At 34.9% G+C, this 26,773-nt stretch overlaps 1 protein-coding gene across 1 annotated transcript in view; it reads right to left on the reverse strand.

Annotated features, from left to right (window-relative positions):
• The window catches only part of Dpp10 (Dipeptidyl peptidase 10), a 292,773-nt gene that overhangs the window by 67,313 nt on the left and 198,687 nt on the right, over positions 1–26,773 (reverse strand). The window contains exons 4-5 of the mRNA XM_089648585.1: positions 22,358–22,485; positions 2,665–2,876 (exon numbers count right to left, since the gene is read on the reverse strand). Of these exons, the coding sequence (XP_089504711.1) occupies positions 2,665–2,876; positions 22,358–22,485 (340 nt within the window). The remainder of the gene's footprint in view (positions 1–2,664; positions 2,877–22,357; positions 22,486–26,773) is intronic.

Below are 26,773 nucleotides of genomic sequence, written 5' to 3' on the forward strand. Positions count from 1 at the left end.
GGCCTTAAGAAGAAGTTACAAGAAGAAGTTACAAGAAGAAGTTACAAGTTGGTATACCTTATATTGTAGGTAATAGGCATTAAAATCGCCTGACAAACGGAGTCTAGAAACGTTCGATTTCAAGCATAAAACTGTTCTTTATTTATTTTGTAAACAATTTTTATGAATAAACAAAGAAGTTAATCAAGTGAAACTGTCACAGATAATCTTAGCTATAAAACTGTATTTTAAAAATTTGTTTTTATACGTTCATACATTTCTATTAAAAAAAAGTTTAATTATTTACATTTATTTTTTTTACTAAGTAATTTATTTTTTTATTTGTATTCTGACCGGTCAGTGGTTGAGTGGGCATAGCGCTTGGGTCTCACCCGAGCGTCGCGTGTTCGATTCCTCGGCTGGCTAAGTCCTCCATCACAACACAAGCAACATTTTCGGCTTTCTGTGGTGGTAGTAGAAGATTTTCAAACATTGTTGGGTTATTCGTAACCTGGGAATGTTTGTCTTTCTTTAAAAAAAAAAGCTTTCTACTCAAGCGAAACGATAGGAAAACCTTCAATTTATCTAAAGCATATTTTTTGGTATTCATAATGTACACCAATTCGTTATAAATATTAATCAAAATAGTGATTTGGCATTTAGCTTCGCCTTAAAGTAAAATATAATTTTTTTAAAAAAAAATTGAAAATTGAAAAGTATGGTATTTTTTAATTCAATTCTTACTAATTTTTATTCTTTAATGACTGACTATTTTGTGAAGTACTTGGGAGTGTAATTTAACCGCATAGTGGACAATATTGCATAATAACCGTAGACAACGACTAGTTTATTTTGGTTAAAGCCCAACAGTCCTAGACGAAACGTGTGCATAGGCGTATAGGTGAAAGACTATCTGTTTCAAAATTTATACTACAGTAGCTAGATAATGGATACAGACAGAAATAAATAATAGGTTAGGGAAAAGGTTTTGTGAGACAAATTACAATCATGGACTAAATATTTGATAGACCTGAACAACACATAATCAACAAAAGTTTTGATTTTTTCTAAGGTTATTCTAACTGGCTATCGCATGTTTCTCGAACAATGTAGATTGTGTATACAAAAATAAACTATAAAAAATTATTGTAAGTAATAATTAGTCGCCCGAAATATCCATACAAATTGAAAATATCTCCCGAGTAAAAATAAATGCCGCCGACGGGAATTGAACCCTTTTCGCTACTTCGGCTGACGTAGTTCAGACTGTTATCCTTTGAGCTGAAAGATAGCAGTTTAGAGTGACGTACCCCACAAGGGAGGAATGTGAGACGGTTCCAGGCCTTACCCACAAACAGCAACTAATCTGGTTCAGAGATGGGTCCAAGATGGAGGAGGGAATAGGGGCCGGGGTCTGTTTATAGGGTTCCAAGAGGGAACTTAGTATACCTCTAGGAATTTCAAGATGAGATGGAGGCCATCTTAGCTTGTGCACAGGAGAACATACGTATCGGGTACAGGAATAAGAACATAGGCATATGCTCTGATAGCCAGGTACCCCTAATGGCACTGGAAAGTAACCGATGCTACTCCAGACTGGTGATGGAATGCAAAACCATTCTTGAAGAACTTGCTACCATCAATAAAATAACCCTGATCTGGGTACCAGGACATAAAGAAATTGAGGGCAATGAACGGGCTGATGGACTGGCAAGGAAAGGGTCGAAAACACCACTTGCGGGATCCAAGCCGGCCGTAAGAGTAGCAGCTTGCCACAATAAAAACATATTGAAAGGTGGGTCAAATACCGGCACTGGGAGGAATAGGAAAGGGCACCCGGAATGAGGCAATCCAAAGTACTCATAAACGGACCAGACCCAAGGTGAACCAGACAACTACTCAATGTAGACAGAAATTCACTGAGAGAACTGGTAGGACTACTAACGGGACACTGCCATCTCAGGAGACACATGCAGATATTGGGAATGGAAAACACCAACAGATGCAGGAAATGTGAAGAGGATGAAGTGACTCCAATTCACATATGGTGCCAATGTCCTGCCCTGGTGGGAACTAGGCTCAGATACCTGGGGAGAAATACAGTAGAACCAGAAGACATAGCCACATACCCAATAACAACCCTGGTGAACTTTATTAAAGAGACTGGGTTGTTGTTAAAGGATTGAGGTAAAATGGGAGATAGCACAATGGGCCTATGGCCTAAGTGCTCATGAAAACTACATGTAAACCGTCTCCTTACTATAAAAAAAATTTCAGGGCTAGGTTTTTGTGAACAGCACAAAGGATAACAAATTATTATAAGCAATAATAATTATCCTAATAAAATATCCAAGATAAAATAACCCGCAGCCTTTTGACAGCATTAATATCTAGTCTTATAAATATTAGTTTTTCATTAAAAAAAATTTGACTAGTCAAAAATAGTTCACCGATAAATGAAGATATAATATATCTCGACGCCATCTAGTGGGAAATTCAGTACTAACAAAGTCTTTCCCACAAAAAATATAATTTAAAAAAAATATTATAAAAGTAGTCTCGACAAAGGATATCCCTAATGAGACAGGCAGAGTAAATAAATAGATAGAAACCCTTCCTAAACAGATGTACCTATTGAATTATTTGTTCATTGGATATTTACTTCTGAAAAATGTATATTCTTACCTTCATAAAGCCAATCCGGCACGCCATTGTACACCACGCCTGGCACCGCCGTGGCAGTTACGCGGTAGCCCGTGGAAGAGCGCGGCGCCGGCCTGAAGTAGATGTCGTAGTCCAGCACAGTGACCAGGCCGTGGCCACGCGGCGTCCAACGTGCCAGAGACAGGTAGGGCGGCCGCTCGTCGTCCGGTAGCGCAGTCAGCGGGAACGTTTCACTGTAAGGACAGACGGGTAAAGATTAACAACACGGCAGTGAGGGTCCGGCAGGTAAAGGTTAACAGCACGGCAGTGAGGGTTGGGCAGATGAAGGTTAATTACGCCGTGCATGGAAAAACATGAGTGTTGCTAATTTATTAAGAACATTTTCAACTTATTCGTAATCCGTTTCAAAACGAGATTGCAAGCCCTTAACGAATAAATTAATAGTAAAATCATAATATTTTCGCATTTCATCATTATAAATTATCAAGGCAAATGCTGGATAATTTTAACACGTATTGTGATATGTTAGGAATTCACTAAACGTTTATTAGGAAACAGCCTGCAATCACGCTTTAACCGGATTGTGAATAATTTGAAGAGATTTTTTTAATAAATCAACAATATGACAGTGAGGGTTGAGCAGTTAAAGGTTAACAACACGGCAGTGAGTGTTGGGCAGGTGAAGGTTAATGATAGAACGTCCAAACCCTTGTCCTGCCGGAAGGAGCTTCCGGAAGGACAATTCGACGAGTGTGCGTCCTGCCAGCAGTACGCAATTTTTTGCGGTTTTTGTATGAATATAAGAGGCTGTCCTTCTAGCAGTACTCGACTTTTATGCATGTTAAAAATAGGCAGAGGTGACAAACTTTCTGTATTTTATTTAATAAAATTAGATATGGGCGCTTATTAACATAACAGGGTAGAAAATAAACAAGAAAATGAAAAAAAAAACGAAAGTGAAAATTGTATTTATTTTGAGAAAATTAAAAAAAGGTATAATAAAATAAGACATGGGCGCTTATTAATATAACAGGGTAGAAAATAAACAAGAAAATGAAGAAAAAAAAACGTAAGTGAAAATTGTATTTACTTTGAGAAAATTAAAAAAAGGATTATGCTGGAATTCCATTCGCGATATGGTAGGTGAAGCAGTTTCTTCCTGTCTGTGGAGAGCATAAAACACATCGCGGACCACATGTCTTGCAAAAAAAGCTCGCCTTCTGCTGTTTTTTGTTGACTCTGGAGCAAACTATACATTTGCGTTGAACTCTCTTTCTGTCATCTGATTTTGACAGGGCCTCAAGAATGTGTTCTCCGCTGTGAGCGATGTTCTCGTGTGGTGGCGGCTCATTCTCTTGTAGGTTATCATCGTCATTAATAGTTAGAGCTAATACCAGGTTGGTAGTAAACCACCTGTGAGACACCTGATCATGTTCGGAGCGAAAGAAATTATTAAAAACCAAATACGCATTCGTTTCTATAATGCCCAGAACTGAGGCATATATTCTATGTTCCCATTTTTGTGTGCCCCAAGCTTTCTCCAATGCCAATCCATCCTGCCTAATGTGATTGTGAATATCGATAGCCGCAGCCCCGTCAAAATATTGCTGGACTAATTTAGGCCGATCGACTTCTCGGTAAAATAAATTTCCTTCATCGTCCCACCTTCTTTTGCGTGATGGCAGGCCAGGCAGTGTCGTTTCGCAAGTGGCTACAAATGTATGAATCTTTTTGTCTCTCCAGGCACAGGCAGTGAGCTGCACAGAGTCTTTTTCTGCTGTACTCACAACAGATGCCCCCTTATGCGTAGGACACTGAGCTGCCATCTCAGACACAGGATAGAAACTATGTGCTGTCTTTACCAGTCCAATAAAATACAATCCAACTTTGAATAACTCCACAGCTGTTTTGACTGAAGCAAACCAAGAGTCACCAACTATAACTCTGCCAGAACCATACCATGGCTCTGTCAATCTCAAAGTAGTTGCAGTTCCTGCGCCAAATTCTCTTTGCCATTTCTTCGTACTCATTGCTTCTTTGCCCTCATTAATTTCCATTCTGATCATAATGTTTGTGTCACTATCACACGCTGTTTTTACTTCACAACCGACTCCTTTTGGTTTTCTTTTAATCTTCATAACTGCTGGCATTCCGTTTTTGAAGTACGCACCCCTTCCATACCAGGCGAACATGGATTCATCTACAGTTATTTTTGACCCAGGATGGATGGTATCTTTTAGTTTATCATTCACCATCGTTACTAATGTTCTAGTGTTACGCCATTTATCAGAAAAATCAAGGTCTGAGGATTGTGTGAAGCGCAATGCCATGAGAATGATCTCAAATCTTTGGCGGCTCATACCAAATCTTTGTCCAAAATTTGCAGGGGGATATATTCCATCAGAGGTGGTATTCCAATAGGATCGTCGATCTGGAAGTTCTTGAAGAGTCATAGCATATAATATGCCAAAAACAGTTAATAATTCCTTCTCGTTCAACAGTTTTTGTCTTGCTGGAAACGAATAGTTGGTGCAATGGACTATGTAACTAAGCTTCTCTCTCGGAAATATCATGAAAAATGCATCCTTGATACTTCGTGCGGGCCCCAATGGTACTAGCAAGGTAGCTTTGAAATAGCCTTGTTGTCGTTGATCGACACGTATTGCTTCATGAAAAGTCCAGGTAACACCCTTTGCAACTGTTGTATTTCGAGCAGAATTTACGTTGCTTGTACTTGAATTCGGATGTACTGAAATACTTGTCTCGTCATCTTCGCTCGAAGAAGAAGAACCCGATTCAGACGATGCTGAAAAAAAATCCATTATTAGTGATCAACAGACGCAAAGGGGTGTAGGTACTCAATATATTTAAACTTAAAATTATTTTCCAAATAAATATAAGCAATAATTATTAGCCAGAAACACCCATACAAATTGAAAAAATCTTCCGAGAAGAAATAATAACCGCCGACGCGTCGCGACGGTACTCACACCCTCCTGATTTCCGGTCAGGTGATCGATCCATTGAGCTACGCCGGCCTATCTCCTGTCCCGTCAAATTATTCAATATGTATTAGAAATATTTCGTTCAACAACTATTGCTTATTTTATTATTTCACCTAAGAACAACATACTTTATTATAGTAGGGAAGGCAATTTTACTTGCTAAATTCCCCACTAGATAGCGTCGCGACAAATTATGTCTACATTTTATTGGTGAATACTTAGAATTGTCAAATATTATTATTTTTCGTCGTCGGCAGTTATTATATCTTCTCGGAAGATTTTTTCAATTTGTATGGGTGTTTCTGGCTAATAATTATTGCTTATAATAATTTGTAATCCTTTGTGATATGCATAAAAACCTTGTCTTATAAACATTAATAAAGTTTATCAGTTAAAAAATAATAAAAATATTTTTAATACACACACACCCAGGCACAGACACACAGGCAAGCACGCGCCCACACACACAGACACGCAAATACATACGCATACATACCCATACAAGTCAAACTTAGCAAAGTTAATTTATGTTGTGCCTGTCAAAAAAAAATTGTCAATCACGTAAATAATGGAAACGAACAAGCAACCTCCAAGTACTATTTTTTCTATGGGAATATACTAGGCTTACTATAAACGTAAGCCTATGAATAAAATAAGAAAGTTTGTACTTACAATGTTCTTCATTTGTATTTGCTTCCACTAAATTGTCATTTTCGGTTTCAGCAATTAGAACTCCAACGGGCACGGTTGATATTTTTTTGTCAATTTCCCAATATACCCTTGCATAATTGTTTTCTAACTTTTTTACAGTGCCCCAACAATAACTAATGTCGTAATTATCACCAAAATGTTTGCGACTCCATGTGTTTAGGCCATCATTTTCGTCGAAATACGTGGCTTTGACGCGAACGCGGACCCCACGTCTTATACTCGCCGCCATTTTGGCCAGACTGATCGCAGAAATACGATTCAAAAACTCGCTGAATCAGAAAGAGACGCACTATGCAATGCAGTTAACGGCATCCTGCTAGCAGGCCTACAAAGCCGCATATAAACAAAAAACTTACGTCCTACCGGTAGTACGTAAAGTCCTGCTGGCAGGACGCTGGACGTTCTATCATCAACGACACGGTTGTAAGGGTCGGACGTTTGAAGGTTAAAACACGGCAAAGAGTGTCGAGCAGTTGAAGGTGAGTATCTTAAATAAAGAAAACAGGGAGATTTGGCATGGAATCGCACCGACTGTCGCAGACCTAGATCGTACTTTACGAACTATCAAGACACGGCTATACAATGAAAGTTATGCATTTGATGTGAGGGTAGAAAACAAGGGGGAAGCCGCTGTGCGATACACTTAAAATCTCTGAAAAAAAGAAATTGATATGGTCGAATTAGCTCAGTGGTCTGAGCACTACATTGGGTGCAATTCCCAGATGCGAATGAATCTTTTTCTGTTTCACATTTTTCATTTGAGAGTGGTTAATATTGGCTTCAGGGATTAAAAATAAAAGCACGAATTGGTTTCAATTACAGAACGTCCATCTGAAACATTTGTCAAACTTGAACTTTCCAACAGCCAATTTCCCTAAATAGAAATTCCCAGTTTGTGGATCTTTTACGTCGAATGAGATCTTTGGAAACTACGTTCAATTTAATTATGTGACCTTCTTCAGCGAACCCTTTTTTACTCTCCTCTTTTTGTTATTCAATATTCCTTGTTCAACAGGTCACCTTTCTCTCTCCGCTCAAACGTCGCGAAGCGACTACCACACTGCCATAACTCAAACGTCGGATTTAAAAAAATTATATATTTATTTCTTGCTAGAGCAATCCCGAAGAGTTAAAAAAATCATTGTAGGACGAGAGGAACTTAAAATACATAGGTGGGAGTTAATAGGTACAATTTTTCATTTGTATTTTGATACCAAAATGATAAGTTTCACATACGAAACAGTACAGAAATATCATAGTTATAAGTTTCACATACAAAACAGGACACAAATAGAAAAAGGGAGGTTAAGTAGAACAAACAAGAAGAAACAAAAAAGGAAACAGACAGGGATATACACATAAGCACAGAGACAAGGCAGGCATTTAGTAGAAGTTACTTACTCACCAATACATTGGTTAAAATAGATTATGCTCGATTACAAATACACGGGATAGAAAAGGAGAGAGAGAGAAACAAAACAAAGTACAACACGGCAAGAATTACGTATTTTTGTCAGTAAAAAATATATTTTTTTAAAGCCTCCTAATGATTTTTTGGATTATGTTGGCTGTTTTTAAACATATCTGGAAGAGAGTTATAGAGTGTGTAGGCTATATAGTTTTGCGTTCGTGCCACGTGGTACGCCCTATCATTTTCCCGCAGCGTTGAATAGTAATATATATATACACGGTGTCCGGAAACTCGTAGTACAAGCGGGAAACTGGAGAATCTACACCACATGGGGAACCCAAAAAAACATAAAGTTTTTTTATTTGAGCATTTTCAAAAAAAAAACAAAAACCAAAAAAAAATATTTTTCGGCTATTTTAGGGTTAAAGTTTTTTCTGGTATTTAGGGTTGAATAACAGATGTTTTAACCCTGCAGAGCAGAAATATTTTATGATTACACCGGGTTAAATGAAGGGTGATTTCAAAATAATGAACTCGATTTACTCGATAACGAAAGCTCAAATAAAAAAAATATACTACAAAATCGACTCCAAATGTGATGTAGATTCACCAGTTTCCCGCTTGTACTACGAGTTTCCGGACACCCTGTATATATATATAGTAAAATATCATAAGTCTGAATAATATATGAGTCGGATGCGTGGATGATTTTTATACAAATCTTCAGTTTAATTCGAGATTTTTAAAATTATGCACACTTGACCTTCAAATCAAGGCGAAATACTATGTGTAAAGTCCGAGCAACGCCAGGGACTCCAGCCAGTTTATATATGGAGTCCGGGGGTAAAGTGCGCTAACTTCGGGGGTGATTCTACATGATTTTAGAAGTTAAATAAATGACAAATAACGATATCGAAATTCCAATGTGTTAAGGAAGTTTTTTGGTTAAATAATTGAATTGTTTGCATGTGATAATAAATATTCTTCTGTGCAAAAATATTTTTGTACGGGGAAAATAAAAATTGGAATTTGTTGAATTTTTTTTTATCATTTTTACTCTTACCATCCTGTAGAATCACCTATCGAAGTTAGCGCACTTTACCCCCGGACACCCTGTATATAAGATAAATTTATTCAGAGTTTTTCGAAATCTAATACAGACGTACCTATTTGTTACATGATATTTTTCTTGTTTTGAAGATCTCAGCATAAAACTATAGATTTGTGTACAGATTAAACCCACGCCGCCCGCTCACCACACACTATTCTGTGTATAAATAAATAGAAGACATAATCTTTGGTTCCAGGACAAAACATTAGAGAAAAAACAAGAAGAAAAAAACAAATTTATCTCCAATTATTCACATGAAATTTACTTGCGCGCTCCGAGATTTTTACCCGCGACCTCCGGATTCGTATCCCAGGCTCGTAACCACTCAACAACCAACAACGTAGGCCGTTTCACGGAACGTTGACCGAATAACTCCTCAAAATGACAATTAAACACACCCATAAAAAGTGCCATAAAATTATGAAAAGTTATGAAACAAAAACTAGGTGAAATAGGTTACATATGTAACTATTTAATATTAATATTTTACATATGTAACTATTGTAATAGGTTACATACGTAACGTAGTTTTTATTTCATAACTTTATAGCACTTTTTATAGGTGTGTTGAATTGAACAAATCACAGTGGAGAGGCACAACTGTAGCTGCAATGTAGCATGTAGATGTCTCTAATATTTTAGATTTAAATTTTGATACATTCAAAGCCACACACGTTCAGCACTTTTTAGTTTATGTAAATAACGAGTGTTCATAATTTGTGCATAATATGCTTCAGTATTCACAATATCTTACATTCTTTGTAACTCGTATATAAATTTGAAAAGATCTTTATAGTAAGAGTGTTGTGGCGTCGAGAAGAATCTAGATTAACTAATTAATAATAAACCGCTCGACCTACTTAGTACCTACTCCCGAGTTACATACTTGCAGCCGAAATAGTAAACAAAACAAAGCAACCTACCTGCTTCAAGTATTCACTCGCCTACTGGCGACAATACGATCGCATACGGTCTGGTACATTACGACAACTCGCCAGAATGTTCGAGTCTACCGCCTATGCGTAATTGCCGCGCTGCCGAAGCTTCCCGAAAGTCCCAGACTATGCGAGTGCCTCGGATTGAGTTGCAATTCATCTACCTACTGTTGCCACCGGCCGTACAGTATAAATAAGCCCGACGCAGCGAGCAGTTAGTCAGTCATTAGTCAGTCATCAATCTGCTGTCAGTGGACAAATCTCACGAGTGATAATCCGCGCAACTTTGCGCGAAGGACAATACTCCCGGCTTTGCACGTACACATCATGGACTCCATCGGGATATCATCATAGCGCCTTGGCCTCGGCCGCCGTCCCTGGCCAGCGCTACACGGATTACAGCGCCCTGGTTCCAGCGTCTCTGACCAGCGCTTCATCCACGCATCATGACCACCACGAGGACACGCAGCATCTTCACTGGTCTACGCAGCTCCCGCTCAACCGCCTACAAGGTCCACCGCACCTTCGGCCTTCTCGTCAGCACTGGAGTATTGATTCCCCAGATCGCCAGTGCTTGGCCGCCATCGAGTCCCGGTCACCAGCGCCCGGCGTCGACTCACTGACCCGCACTTGACCAACCATCACAGCCAGCATCTGGAGAATACATCTGTCCTACGTCCACTCTCATTAAGGCTACTCTGACTCAAATAAACAATGTGACCTTCACGACCGACTTTCATTTCGTGCCTCTCGCCTGATCCCCAAAGTGTTAATAACTTAACTATTATATTGTATTTTATGCTTTAGTTTTAAGGCCCCGTAGTAAAAATGGTTTGAAAGGGAGTAATTCACCTAATTAACGTTTCGGCATAACAAATGTATGGATATTATCTTAAAAAATAACATAAATTTTTTTGGGAACTTAAAAACTTAAAGAGTTAACGAGAAACTTGTTATAATTCGTTAGAAATTGGGTATGCGGGGACTTAAAAAAATTTTTAAGTAAAAATTAAAAAAAAACTTGCGAAAATATCTTTTTCAGTTATGTTGTACTTGTTTTCAATTTAATTTATAATCGTTATGTCTTAAAATATCTTTTTTAGTTATGTTGTACTTGTTTTCAATTTAATTTATAATCGTTATGTAACAACTGAAAATTCAACCCATGCTCTCTTGTCTTACCGGAACAGGCGTCATAAACCACTCGACCATTAGGACCTATTTAATAAACGTCATGTTTGTCAATCCCATAACTAAAATTCAGAATTAACAATATCATCTTCCAACTTATTTTTCCCATATTTTTGGTATCTACCTTTTTTAAATGGATCAAAGTTTCTAATGAAATTGGTTTGTATCCTAGAAAGTGTTTCGGATAAGCATATCCGATTTTTATTTGTATGTGATACCTTCTTTTTTATATGGGATACCTTAACTTTTTATATGAGATTCCTTAACTTTTTATATGGGATACCTTAACTTTTTATATGAGATTCCTTAACTTTATTTATGGGATTCCTTAACTTTTTATATGGGATACCTTAACTTTTTATATGAGATTCCTTAACTTTTTATATGGGATACCTTAACTTTTTATATGAGATTCCTTAACTTTTTATATGGGATTCCTTAACTTTTTATATGGGATACCTTAACTTTTTATATGAGATTCCTTAACTTTATATATGGGATTCCTTAACTTTTTATATGGGATACCTTAACTTTTTATATGAAATTCCTTAACTTTTTATTTGGGATACCTTAACTTTTTATATGAGATTCCTTAACTTTTTATATGGGATTCCTTAACTTTTTATATGGGATACCTTAACTTTTTATATGAGATTCCTTAACTTTTTATATGGGATTCCTTACCTTTTTATACGGGATTCCTTAACTTTTTAAAAGTCTAAATGAATATTCAGAAACAACTGGTTATACGCATCAATACAATATATCGTCGAAGAAGAAGATAATTTGAATAAATCTAAACTAAACATGAAACAGAACAAGACACAGAAAATAAAAAAAATATCTACAAATATGACTTTTAATAAATAGGTGCCAATGGTCGAGTGGTTTAAGACGACTGTCTCGGTAAGACAAGAGATCCTGGTTTCGATTTAGTTGTGACTGTTAACATTTTTTTTCTGTCTTGTTCTGTTTCATGTTTTGTTTAGGCTTATTAATATTATCTTCTTATTGAAAAATCTCAATTTAACATAAATATTTTTTTGACTTAAGCCAGTACGGTTGCGGGAGTGCGACATATATAATATTACTTTTTTTTCTTTTTCAATACCGATAGAGATTTGTAACGTTTACCCGAGGGGTACATAGAAGCACTCCGATTCTCTAATATTGAATATAGGGAATTACTTGTTAACTTCTTTGTCTACATTCTTGTATTTTTAACAGTGAATATTTTATATATATTCCAAAACTATTTATGTTTTGTTTTAAAGACGTTATTTTGTAAGCGCAATAAGATTTATCCTCTCATAAATATTTTAAAAAAACCTTCTACATTGTTGGATCGTTTCGAAATATAACCCTACGCTCTTTATAGACCCTTTATTCAAAAATATCTTTTTAACCCTTTATATCATACGTGTCTAGAATTATGCCAGCATTTTTTATTCTAAGAATCGCTAAAGACTTTAATAACATAAAAACTATAAAATTACTATACACGTCTCTGGTTAGAAGTCAGGTTGAATACAATTCAATCATTTGGTGTCCTCATTTCAACTCTCATTGTTTACAAATTGAAAAAATTCAATATAAATTTTTACGTTTTATTAATTTCAAAATTGGTATTCCTATTATTGAAATCAATTATGTCAATTTACGCAGTAAACTTAACTTATCGAAATTGTCTTAAAATTATCGAAATTATCTGAAAGGCGAAAAATATTTGATCTCCTTTTATTATATAAAATTGTTCATTCAAGGTTAGACTGCCCTGACACTATAAACTTGCTATCTTAACATATACCTCCAAAATATACTAGATGGAATATTTTATTCTAAAACAATAGCTTCGCTACGAATTCTGTGTTAGAAAGAATACATAGGTTGGGCAATGAACTAAGTGATGTCGCTGACATATTTAATTTAAACTTCAATACATTTAAAGCCAAATTAGTCCACCATTTTTTAAATGTAAATAATGTATGAGAAAACATTATATTTTATTTCGATTTTCTATTGTTTGTTTTATACTGTTGTTAAAAATTAAATTTGTAATTGTTATGTACTTAAAAGCCCAATAGGGCATCATTTAATAAATAAATAAATTTTCAATAAAATTCATATTTACGTTTTTTTTTAAATTTTCTAGATTCTTATATTCCATGAAGTGGTGAATCATTTAAATTTACTGAATTTAAAGTTAATGTTCTTTATACAAATAGAACGGCGTCATATGCGCTTCACAATTTTTACCTCATATGGGTGTTTCAAATATTACCTGGCTTTTATAGACATAGAGGCCTTGTATTTTCTTGGTAGGGAAAAAAATTATGACCAAAAACCTAACTAAAATTGCATGTTTTGGAGCATCGTATTCTTTTCTTCAGAACCCCCGTTCGCCGTATACAAAATTTGGGTAATGACTATAAAGATGTTGTTGATATATTCAACACATCATTCACCAAATATAAACAAGTCATTACCCAATTTATTTCTGAAAGAAGAATATCAAATATAATATAATTTAACTATACCTACAAAATACGTATCTCTGTTTAACTTCCTAAAGTTTTCTAATTTTCCTAGTAATATATTTTATTTATTTATTTATTTATTTATTTAGACGCCGTAAAGGGCTTTTACAATATACATGATTTATGTTTACAGTGGTTCACAGGAGCGAAACAGTATTATGTTAAACAGAATAATTACTGAGAAATTATGTTGAAAATTAAACAAAAATAATATCTGGTATACATAGGTACATTAGCATTTTTATTTTCAATCCGTACAGTAGTTTAGTATTGAGGTTATTGTTACCTTCAATATTGAATTTGGTTGAATTTGCTGAGAACTAAAAGTTAGCTCTATTGAATCAGGGCTGTCGGTAAGACATCTCATAACGATTTTGGGAAAAATTATAGTTTTGATTAAGTAAATAAAATTATTAGATAACACTCTTCTGTCTGATATCTGATGTAAGTGCATAGTTTAGGTTCTGTGATAACTTATGAATAGAATGGTATTATGCCTAATAACATTGATAATTACGACAGAGGTATGTTATTATAGCCTTCTTATAACTATATTCCGTGCAGTTGAACACATCTACTACTTCTGAGAAAGCATTGCCAACCGCATGCAATCTAGGTATAAGCGAGTTTCTAAATGACGCAGTCCTGATATTGTTATTAAAATTAAAAAGAATTTTGGATCGAGTGGTTCTAGTGGGTATATGGAAGGTAATTAGGTTTAATATATCAGGGCTGTCTATAATACCATTGACAATTTTAAAAATAAAAGTCAAATCGGAAATAATTCTTCTATCTGATAGTTTAAGTAGGTTTAATTCTTTCATCAAGTGATTGTAATTTATTGATTCTATAGGTAGACCGAGTTTATAGTTAATGTATCTTAGGAATTTATGCTGAATTTTTTCAATAGAATCGAAGTGGATTTTAAAGTAAAGACACCAAATAGGAGAATTATATTCGATTTGACTTCGAACAAGTGGGGAATATAAGATTTTTAGTGATTTCTATCTTGCATGCTGGAGTGTCTAGTTTCCACTGTATTTCGTTTTGACATTGTTTTTGTTTTATTATGTCTTCTGTTTTCTTTTTGATTTTGTTTTTTGATTTTATTTTATTTTGATTTTTTTGTGTTTATTTAGATGTTCTTTGTAAAAAAAATAACATTTAAAAGCCCAGCCAGGCGTTAATTTAGAAATAAATTACCAGCAGCCTACAGCGGCTATATACTACATACTTATTATCTATTTATTTATTTATATATATAATTGTACATTTATTTGTAACAATTACAGGTAATATAGCCTAAGACGTTATAATTTTCAATCAAAGACTTAGGCGTGACATTTGACTCGCCACTTAGCTTCAATAAACATGTAGATACAATTTCAAAAAGTGCATCACAAGTATTAGGATTAACGCTAAGAATCACAAAATGTTTTAAAAGTACAGAATTAACTTTAACATTATATAAATCAATTGTGCGAAGTATTCTCGAATACGCATCAACCATTTGGTCTCCCAATTATGAGATTCATAATTATAGGATTGAATCCATACAAAGGAAACTAACCCGTGTAATTGCTTATCGTGAAGGTTTATCTGGTCAATTTGGAACATATAATGACCGAATTTTGCACTACAAACTACACTCACTGACGGTCAGACGTAAACTTTCTGACGTACTGCTCCTACACAAAATTATACATGCATCAGTTGATACACCAAACATTTTATCCCAAATTAACATCAATATTCCATCAAGAAAATCAACAAGGAGGATGAAATACATTTTCTACCTACTTAATCAGTGTCTCACCAGTACAGGTGTGACAATAACAAATCGTTTATGAACATATTTGTATTTACCTTTTACCCATTCTTATTTGTTATTTACTTCTGCATATTTATTCCTAATTAACTTATTCATTTTGTTACTATTTGTGTTATTATTATGTATTTAAACATCCATGTATGTAAATTCTTGGGCACCATGCCTGTTTTATGTACTTAAATAAAAAAATAAAAATAATAATAATTGTACCATTTATGCAGTGTATATGCAATGCCAAAAATCTCGCAAATGCGCTATAGGACACAAAAAATAAATCTATTTTTTTATCTACCGCATTCAAAAAGCACGTAGCTCCCCACAGGTGAGTTCATAAATAAATTAGTGCGGCTTGCTCTACTATATAGAAGATTGTGATGACGTCCTCGAGAGTGAGACTCTGGTACAAAAAAAATTAGTTGGGCCAGTATCTCATTATTAGATAAGTGACCGTTTATTAGTTGAAAAAAATATTTAAGCAAAGCAATACCTCTACGTGTCTCTAGGGAGTGGTAATTGGTCATGCCTAATATATAAATCTATGGGTAAAGCCAAGAGTAACGTCCATAGAGCCGCGAGAATAAAAAGCTTACATTTTTTTTTTTTTTTTTTTTTATAGTGAATACCTCACAAGAGTCTCAACTGCTCCCGTCTGGAGCCAGTGAGACTATGGCATCCCCAATTGGGGGATGTTGTGAGGCTGAAGGTAAGTGGGGAAGGGAAAGAGGAAGGTGGGGAAGTTAAATTAATTATGGAAATTATGGACTCTTTCAATGCGTAAAGTGTATGTTAATTCATGTGGAGCCCAGATGATCGAGTTTGATTCAAGTATACTTAAGACTAGTGGGTTGATTACAAAAATTCACTCTGCAGGCTGCGCAACAAATTATCATCCAGCCACCAAATACATCAAACAGAGAACTCCCCGAATATATCACTCGCATTGAGATTGGCAGCAATTCCTTATTCTCAAGGTTAATCTCCAAATTCGGCAATCAGCACAATAAAACATGCATTCGCACCATGAAATAATGATCTGTCACGACAAGATCTCAAGAGAGTAGAATTTTGAATAAATTGAATTAACACATTGTAATTCAAAAAAGTACAACTTTCTTGTGACAAAAATATTTAAATCTTTTAGACGTAAATTGACCAAACAGAAATAGTGACGCCCTCTTTTGTCAAGCAACATAATTCATATGAATCCAGCTGCTTAATGCACAGATGACTAAATTTCATTATCACTTACCTGCAGAGCAAAATCTTACAATAACTGACCAGATATGTCTATCCTGTCCACTATTTTTAATTTTAATTTTCAAATTTTAAGATAACTAATTTTAAGTTTACCGCTTCTCCACAATCTCTCATTAAATTCAATTAGTAAAGAAAAAATAAACATTTTGCCCGAATTCCCGAATCGTGTTGCAGATTACAAATGCCGGTATTTGCGGAAAAAAGGGCTATTTGCTGTTTGGTATTCTACAACGAATTTTCCTCCATACGGTGGACGAATAATAACAATCCAAAATTTCCAGGCTTTTGGAAAATTCATGGCATAAAAAACATCGGGCATTATGCCGGGCGATACACGTAAGAATATCAAATGAATTCTAGAGGAAAACACGTTCGGTAAACATATCTTATTCACGATTTTGAAATTCGCACTCAACACTACCGGGGATGTAGATTATTTTTTAAAATGTGATTGCCTCACGCGGCTTTGCGGTATGTCATACACGGAAAAAACTTACTGATAGATAATATATTGCTAATTGATTAAGGCGAAGCTTAATGCCAAATCACTATTTTGATTAATATTTATAACGAATTGGTGTACATTATGAATACCAAAAAATATTCTTTAGATAAATTGTTTCCTTGGTTTTTCTATCGTTTCGCTTGAGTGGATTACAAATAAAAAAATAAATAACTCAATAAAAAATATAAATGTAAACTACTAAAATAAATATTTTTCAATAGAAATGTATGAACGCGTAAAGGAAACAACTTTAAAAAAATACAGTATTATAACTAAGATTATCTGTGACAGTTTCATTTGATTAACTTTTTCGCTTTCTTATAAAATTATTTACAAAATAAATAAAAACCAGTTTTGTGCTTGAAATCGAACGTTTCTAGACTCCGTTTGCTAGGTGATTTTAATGCATATTACCTACGATATAAGGTATACCTAGAATATACACAGTTTTGGCTTGTAGCTTCCTCTTAAGGCCCCATAGTAAGCGTTCAAATATGGTTTGAAAGGGAGATATATAAATACGAATGTTGGAAGGAGCGCGCTAATATTTAAAAAAACGTTAATAATTAAGCGAAAATGGTGAAAATATTTAATAAAACACGACTCGTTTAAAATATAGCAAAAATCTCTCGACACATGCTTTAGTTGCATTTAAAGATACACTGTGATTTTTTTTAAGCTTATAAAATATTAAATAACAGAACAAAACTATGTATTTAATAAATTTTTGGAGCTTACTTTTGCGATTTTTTTCTATCGAGGGAATTTCATATAATTAATTCGTTTCGGCATTACAAGATATTATCTTCAAAAATATCTTTTTTTTGGAACTTAAAAACTTAAAGAGTTAACGAGAAACTTGTTATAAATCGGTAGAAATTAGGTATGCGGTAGGAATCCCATTTGAAATCATAATGATGGTGAAGTACAGTTTTGCATTTTAAATCTAAGCGAAGAGATTTTTTAGACGAAAGTATTACGAAACACGCCCACATGACATTTCTTGTGTTCTTCTTTATTCTATGATTGTTTTCTGTACTTGTAGTGAAGTGTGAAGGGCGTGGAGAAGAGAAGGACACAAGGAAGAGGAAGGTTGTAAAGTGCATGGCTATTCAGTTCTAGTTAACAATTCGGGAGCATAGATCTACAATTCGAGACGCTACTACATACTAAAGTCTTGTCGAAACTTGTTCCACAGCTTATTACACAGATAAGCGTTGGACATATACTGGAATCGGTAATTTTAGTTAGTGGGTTGCGAGAGTTGGAGGTCAGTTGGAGGTCAAAAAGCGGAACATATTTTTTCTCTTCATGTCTAATATAACTAACACCCCAAGTGGTTTGCTTCGTTTAGCAGGGACTTTTAGACTTAGCAGGGCTGCCCGGGTTCGCGGAGTGAGGTTTGTCTATGTCAAGAGAGAATGGATGAGGAAGACCCTTTGACCATTCCAGCCGAACTCTCTCGACCCATTGCCTTGTACCACAGTTCGAGGGATAAATTCATACGTCCACCACTCCTGGACACATTGACACGTAGATTCATACATACACCTCATAAATTTTCCTTCCCTAAAAAGTCCTTCCACACAGCATCCCCAAAGAAGACTTTTTTTCTTCAAGGCCTCCTGTACGAAGCTAAAGTAAAAAAAGACACGTATAATGCCACTGTAAGCAATTTATTCAATGTATTCTGTGGCACTCTTAAATACAAGAAATATATAAAAAAATTTCAAACTTAAATATCATGTGGAATAATAATTTTACAGGTAAAATAAAACACATGTTACCACATCGCGATATATTCCGCAAGATTATTTTAAGAAAACGTGCCTTAAAATAATTTTATAAGTAGGTCCCCGTGAGTGGGGCTCAAACGGTTAAGTTATTCTAAGCAGAACATCAAATATTCTGGTTACCTCGGATCCAAGAGCTCTGTTAAAGCTGCCTACCTTTTAACCTTCTCTGTGCCGAGCTAGATATCTTCCTCCCGTTCCCAAGATGACACGTAACATTACCGTTTGAATATTCAACTGATTAATATTCATATGTCTTATACTGATTTATAAATGTGGATATTCTAACTATACAATTGTAAATGTTCTCCAAAATGCCCTGGAAAGAATCTCAGACTTGTGATGTCCCGAAAGAAACCATTCATCTGTTCCGAATGCAATTACTAATGTTATCCAAATTGACTCTTGTAATAAATTACATCTTTGCGATTCTTTCAAGGATAAATAAACCATCATTTCACTTCGAATGCAATCAACAATGTTCTCAAAATTTGTTTTGACAGCATCGCCATTTCATTGTAAGAATATTATGTACTAAATACACAATTTGGCTGTTCTGAAACGGGAATCCTTCCCAGTTGGACCGACAAAGGTTCATTTTGTTTTGTATTGTTTGTAATTTATATATATATATAAATAAATAAATTTACACATTTCTTTGTTCAAATTTTTTGATGTATAAAAAATATTAATTCAGTTGTCTGTGATAGTGTGCGTGACGTGAAATATTCCTGCATAACGAAATTTCTGATTGTTCATCTAACTGTATTTTTGAAATTCCTCGGGAAAATATTTTATAATTATAATATTCCATGATTTTTCACGAGTCTGCGCTAGTGTTAACATATAGTGTTTACACGAACTGTATCAAAAACCAGTAGGCGATTAAAAAAAACTAAGTGATATTAACAAAATAATTCATACTATTTTTACACTAAAAACTAAAGTGCATTTAGTGTACAGCCGTCATAAGCTAAAAGGCAGCGGGGAATTTGCAAAAATAACATTCTGATATCCTTTTTTGTTTTTAATGAGTTTTATTATTCACAATGTACATTTGTTACGTCTAAATTTTATTAATTAGCGACCGGTTTCGACACGTCCGTGTCATTAATTAGCCATTTTAAAACTAGATAGCTAGCTAATGACACGGACGTATCGAAACCGGTCGCTAATTAATAAAATTTATACGTAACAAATGTATATTGTGAATAATAAAACTCATTAAAAACAAAAAATGTCTAGAAATTGTTACATTGTGAATGCCAAAGAAATACAAAAAATTCTGATATCCTTTTTATAATTATATATGAAAGGTCTCGGATATTAGAATGCAATCTTTACGAATTCATAGCTCCATTTTTGCTTGTGATTGCAGTACTCCTGCCCGGTTACTCAGTAATATACATTTACAACAAAAAAATACTCAAAAAAATACTACAAATGCATTATGAATTTAAAAATGGAATTATTAAATCAAAGTATAAATTTTTTTAACACGTTAAGAAAGAAATTATAATCTATATATTTTTACTTCGGGACAATTTTAAAACATTAACACCCCACATGAGGAAAATAATTAAGTAATATAATATATAAATAAATAATTGTTTGAAAGGGCCTGTGTCATCTTTGGGGATTGTGTGTGGAAGGTCTTTCCGTGGAAAGCAAGGAGTGAACCTGGGTCTTGATGATACCTTTTTTATTATTTTATAGGAAGGAGGAAACACAGAGACCGGCAAATCGTTCCACAGCCGAGCTGCTGAACTCAAGAACGAGTCCCTACTGGCGAAGACTCGTGAAACATCACGGGATAGTCAGAATTCTTACCAGATCAGTTCTAATTTTGAAAATGACAAAAATTTAAATAATTTTCTATTAAAAATATTATAATATAGGTAAGTAGACGGAGAAAACTTACTGAAATATTGTTAATTTATTGAAAATCTAATCAAATAATCGTTTTTCTGTTAAAAATGGGACTAGAGGCCTGTAACGAATAATTTTAGAAATTTCATAACAAACTATCAGTAAAGTACGAATATGTTATGAGGAAGTCGGAACACGTGTTCTTTAAAATAATTATTGTTTCGCATCTCGTCCATCGTATTTATTCGGACTAGGGCACCTGCGTGAACACTTTTTTAGATATATTCTGAGTGACTAATATTTTATTGGTAAATGATCATGCAGTCACATTTTTAACAGTATTTTGATAAAGAAATCTGTTTAAATTTGAGTTAATTGATCCAGAGTTACACAGACAGACACACAACAGAAATTAGCATTTTTGATGAACGATACGTAGATACGGAAAGGCAAGGTTAAGTAAAGTAAATTCATAAGAAACTTTGTTTTGCAAGTTTCTGAAGATATTATCATGTAAACAAAAGAGATTTATTTAACTTGCAAGAGGACCAACAAACTCACTTAACAAACAAAGAGACAAATGTGATTCATTATTATTTTACATTCATACGTGAAATATTTGCAAACACATTTTATTTTATTGAATAACTTAATGAGTAAACCCTCTAATTGTAATATTTAATTATTGAAAAATATATTATCGATTCTCAAACGAAAATTTAAACGAAGCTTTGCAGAAAATTCAATAGATGCCGCATGTATTAAAATAAAAAAAATATGATATATTTATCCAAGAAAATATCTAGATTCCATTTAGTTCGAGTTTTACCTTGCGATCATGCATAAAGATAGCATCCAACAAAATATGTATTAAGAAAATGAAGTTAATGTTTGTAGTTCTTGTCGAAGGAACGGACGAACGAAGCGCAGTTGGTTACAATTTAGGTAACAAAATGTGATCGAGTAAGAGATTCGAATTTCTTCGTAGATATGTCGCAAATGAGATGGCTTGAATAACGAAGATACTAATTCGGATGTTGGTGCATGGGTAAATAATGTGAAATATTTCTGCGTAATGCGTAACATTATTCAAGAACAATAAACATTTAAATGTTTTTTTAATGTCAAACAGCACTACAGTCCCAACTGCTCCCAACCGTCTGGAGCCAGTGAGACTATGAAATCCCCAGCGCCCTTGAGGTGATATTTCACGAAAACGGCGCTATATAAATTATTTAAATATTATTAATATAAGGTATGTAGTGGGGCTGAAAGAAGTGGGAAGGGGAAGTAGATGGGGGAGAGGAAGGTGGGAAGTTCAGATCTGGTCACAAAACACGAAATTTCAAGCAAAATTTCAATTTTAATTGGTGCCGAAAATATACCATTTATTATTTTTAAATGAGTTATTTGTAAACACAAATCAATCAAATAAAATTTATTTTACACGCCTAGTTTTGAACCCGCAACCTCCAGTTGGCTCTACCACGGAGGCCTTACCTTACCCCTCTACCGCGCGCCCAGGTCTGTACTCTAGTTGTGATGGAGCAGTACTTACGTGGTGAGGATGTCATAGACGCTGTACTGCGCCAAGTAGGAGTGTCGGAAGAGTTTCTGCACGTTCAATGCCAGTAGGATGAATCGCCTATCCGGAGACAGCTCGAAGCGGGCTGGATTCAGGCGGCGCTGCGAAAACAACGAAAAATAATGTAGTATTAAACAGAGTCATTAATAACTTAATTGACAGCCCTGCCATCGTCACCACTATAAAATTCTATGTACCGACTAGGAACACAAAACAAAATGTAACATTCTTCTCTAATACATACACAACCAATTATCAGACACATTCACTAACCAATAATGATGTTGTACTAAACAGAGTCATTAATAACTTGATTGACAGTCCTGCCATCGTCGCAACTATAAAATTCCATGTACCGACTAGGAACACAAGACAAAATGTAACATTCTTCTGCGATACATACACAACCAACTATCAGACACATTCACTAACCAATAATGATGTTGTACTAAACAGAGTCATTAATAACTTGATTGACAGTCCTGCCATCGTCGCAACTATAAAATTCCATGTACCGATTAGGAACACAAGACAAAATGTAACATTCTTCTGTGATACATACACAACCAACTATCAGACACATTCACTAACCAATAATGATGTTGTACTAAACAGAGTCATTAATAACATAATTGACAGCCCTGCCATCGTCGCCATTATAAAATTCTATGTACTGACTAGGATCACAAGACAAAATGTAACATTCTTCTGTAATACATACACAACCAACTATCAGACATATTCACTAACCAATACGATGCACGATCTAGGCAACATGTTTGGTGGTTCTTGATATATTTAATTTATTTATTTATGTATTTATTTTTATTTATTTATATATAATTTGTACATTTATTTATAACAATTACAGGTAATAAAGCCTAAGACGTTATAATTGTACCATTTATGCAGTGTATATGCAATGCCAAAAATCTCGCAAATGCGCTATAGGACACAAAAAATAAATCTAATTTCTTATCTACCGCATTCAAAAAGCACGTAGCTCTCCCCACAGGTAAGTTCATTAATAAATTAGTGCGGCTTGCTCTACTATATAGAAGATTGTGATGACGTCCTCGAGAGTGAGACTCTGGTACAAAAAAATTTAATTGGGCCAGTATCTCATTATTAGATAAGTGACCGTTTATTAGTTGGAAAAAATATTTAAGCAAAGCAATACCTCTACGTGTCTCTAGGGAGTGGTAATTGGTCATGCCTAATATATAAATCGATGGGTAAAGCCAAGGGTAACGTCCATAGAGCCGCGAGAATAAAAACCTTAAAAAATTTTTATGGACTCTTTCAATGCGTAAAGTGTATGTTAATTCATGTGGAGCCCAGATGATCGAGTTTGATTCAAGTACACTTAGGACTAGTGTGTTATATAATAACGTCAGTGTTTTTGTGTTACGAAACGGATATGAGTTTCTAATTACGAAGCCGAGAAGCCTGTATCCTCTGCTTATTAAATCATCGATGTGTTGGTGAAAGGTTAGTTTGCTGTCGTAAATAACTCCTAGATCTTTGATTTGGTTTAGGTGTTGGAGAATAATTTCATTGATTGTATATTCAAATACATGCGGTTTCTTTGATCTTGTATACGAGACGATATTGCACTTGGGTGTACTGAAGTTCAAGCCATTTATTTTGGCCCAGTTTGAGACGCAGTCAATGTCACGTTGAAGGAGAATACAGTCAAGATGGTTTTTTATTGAACGATATAGTTTCAAGTCATCTGCAAATAGTAAATACAGCGAATGTGTGATGACTGAACCAATATCGTTGATAAAAATCAGAAACAGAAGTGGTCCAAGGATAGACCCCTGAGGAACTCCAGAAAAAACTGTGAATTCCAAAGAACTGGAACCCTTATAATAAACAAACTGTCTACGATTTCGAAAATATGAAGCAAAAAAACAGAGTTGTCTTTTGGAAAAACCAAATGAAGCTAGCTTATTTAGAAGAATGTCGATGTCAACCTTGTCGAATGCTTTTTCCAGGTCGAAATAAGCAACATCCACCTGTCCCCGATTGTCGAGAGTTTGTGATAAGAAATCTGAGATGCATAAGAGGTTTGATGTTACTGACATCTGGGGTCTAAAACCATATTGACGGTCATCAAGAATTGGATTAACGTGATTAAGTATATATTTATGTAGAATTTTCTCGAATATTTTCATGATGGAACATAGAACGGCAACTGGTCGATAATTCCGGATATCGCGTTTGTCTCCCTTCTTGTAGATAGGGGTTATTTTAGTTAATCTCCAGATGTCTGGGAGAATCCCGTTTTTAGGCAAACATTGAAGAGATGACATAATGGTGGTATTAAAAGGTCGGAACAACCCTTTAGTATAAATGTTGGAATATTGTCAGGACCGATGGAGTGAGGTTTCTTTAAATTTGAGAGTGCCTCCTTAACATCTTTTTCTGAAATACTGACCAGGTCGAATGAGGGCCCAATCTGTACAGTGTGAAGGGTAGAGTCAATATTGAGAGTTGGTTGGACATTTTTGTAAACAGATGAAAAAAAGGTCGCAAAACTATTTGCGATTTTATCATCAGTAGTCAATTCCTCTCCGTCAAGAATCATAGACTTAAATGAGTTGTTGGATTTTTTTAGATCCTTAATGTACTTCCAAAACTGTTTGGGATCGATAAATAATTTTTCTTCCATTGAAGTTAAATGATTTTTAAAAGCTTCACTGATTTCATGTTTTACGATGGAGCGATAGGCTGAAAAACTAGCATAGTCCAAGTTGTGACGTGTTTTTTTCCATCGCTTATGAAAAATATGTTTAATTTTAATATTTGAAATAATACTATTGGTGTACCACTTAGGATATACTCTGTGTGCCGTAGTGCGAGGTGTGGAAATGGGTATACACTTGTCGAATATATTGTAAATTGAATTGTAAAAATTTGTACATAATGCATTTATATCTGTTGAACTTTGGCAGACCGGTTGCCATGAGCATTCAGAAAGCAATTCATATAATAAGTGGAAATTTCCTTTGTTGAATCTCCATGCGTTTATGGTTTTAGCTCCATGATAGGAGGGAACTTCTATTGGACTTGGGTTTAGACATGAATTTGCAACACCTGAGTGAGTCTCACTAATACTTATAGACAAAGCAGGGTGGTGCTTGTCCTCGTTTGTAATAGGGTCATGACATTTCTCAACACACTTTATAAGATCCTTGGCATTACATAAAACTATGTCCAGAGTGTTATTATAATCATTACATATCAAGTTATATTCTTACAAACCGTAGAAACATTTAAAATAGTTAAACATGTTCACAATATTGGAGTTACAGGAAGGGAGGTTCAAATCACCTAATATTAAGATATTTTTGTCACTGAGAAGATTATAATTACTTTCTATTTTTTCGAACATGTTGTAGTATAACGAAGTTGAAGAACGAGGTGGCACATATATCACACATACGAAAACAGTTGAAGATTTCAAGGATAGCTTCACCCACAGGGATTCAGTGTCGGGGAGGTCCATTGAAGAAATCCTCTCAGCATGGGTTACAGAATCAGCACGAACAGCCAGGACGACACCCCCGCTCGTGTGAGGCGGTCACGACGAAAGACAACATAATTTTCTGGAAATAGCTCTGAATTATGCACACTTGGTTTCAGCCACGATTCAGTGATTGCTATTAAATCTAAGCTATCTCGAGCAAATAGGTTGTTTTTAAATACTGCCAATTTCGTATTTAGCCCTCGAACGTTTTGATAATAGATAGAGAGGTTAGAATTACTTCTCACTCTTAGAGTGTTTCGTTTTATCATTGGTTGCAACATTTCTCCGAAAAAACCACTCATTGAATGCAACATGATTTGGCCATATGTTCGGGTCCATATAAAATGAAAGCTTCGATTCCGGGACTCCAATCCGGAAAGAGGCGTAGTCAGCTTTGGCTGTCAATTTGACAACATCGTAAACAATTTCTTTGTTTATATTGAGAAGGAAATTTACAATATCCTCGACCGTAGTGTTGACATCGAATTGCCAGGCATGAATATACTTGCGCCTTTCAACGGCTATGAGGCCTTTATGCTCAGTCGCGGTACCATGAAGTACTGGTCGTCTTTTTTTCCTATGCGTGACTCGGCGCCAATTGGGGTTAGCCGAAGTGGAGGTATAGGCTTCTGTTTCCGATTCGGATTCTGCAGTCTTCTTAATGACACCATTCATAGAATTAGACGTGATCTATACCAGCACTTTGTTGAATCCTACGTTCGTAATGTAGTTTTAGTGATTGTCTTATATGTAGTAGAGTTCTAGTGTCTATTTTATATTTTGTTACTTTTACATGTTTTTTTTTCGACTTTATGTCCGGGTTAATCTTCCCCACAGGAAAAACTAAACCCTTC

Source organism: Hesperophylax consimilis, chromosome 28 (genome assembly GCF_061612785.1).
Source record: "Hesperophylax consimilis isolate HC1 chromosome 28, BYU_Hcon_1.0, whole genome shotgun sequence".
NCBI classification, from domain to species: domain Eukaryota; kingdom Metazoa; phylum Arthropoda; class Insecta; order Trichoptera; family Limnephilidae; genus Hesperophylax; species Hesperophylax consimilis.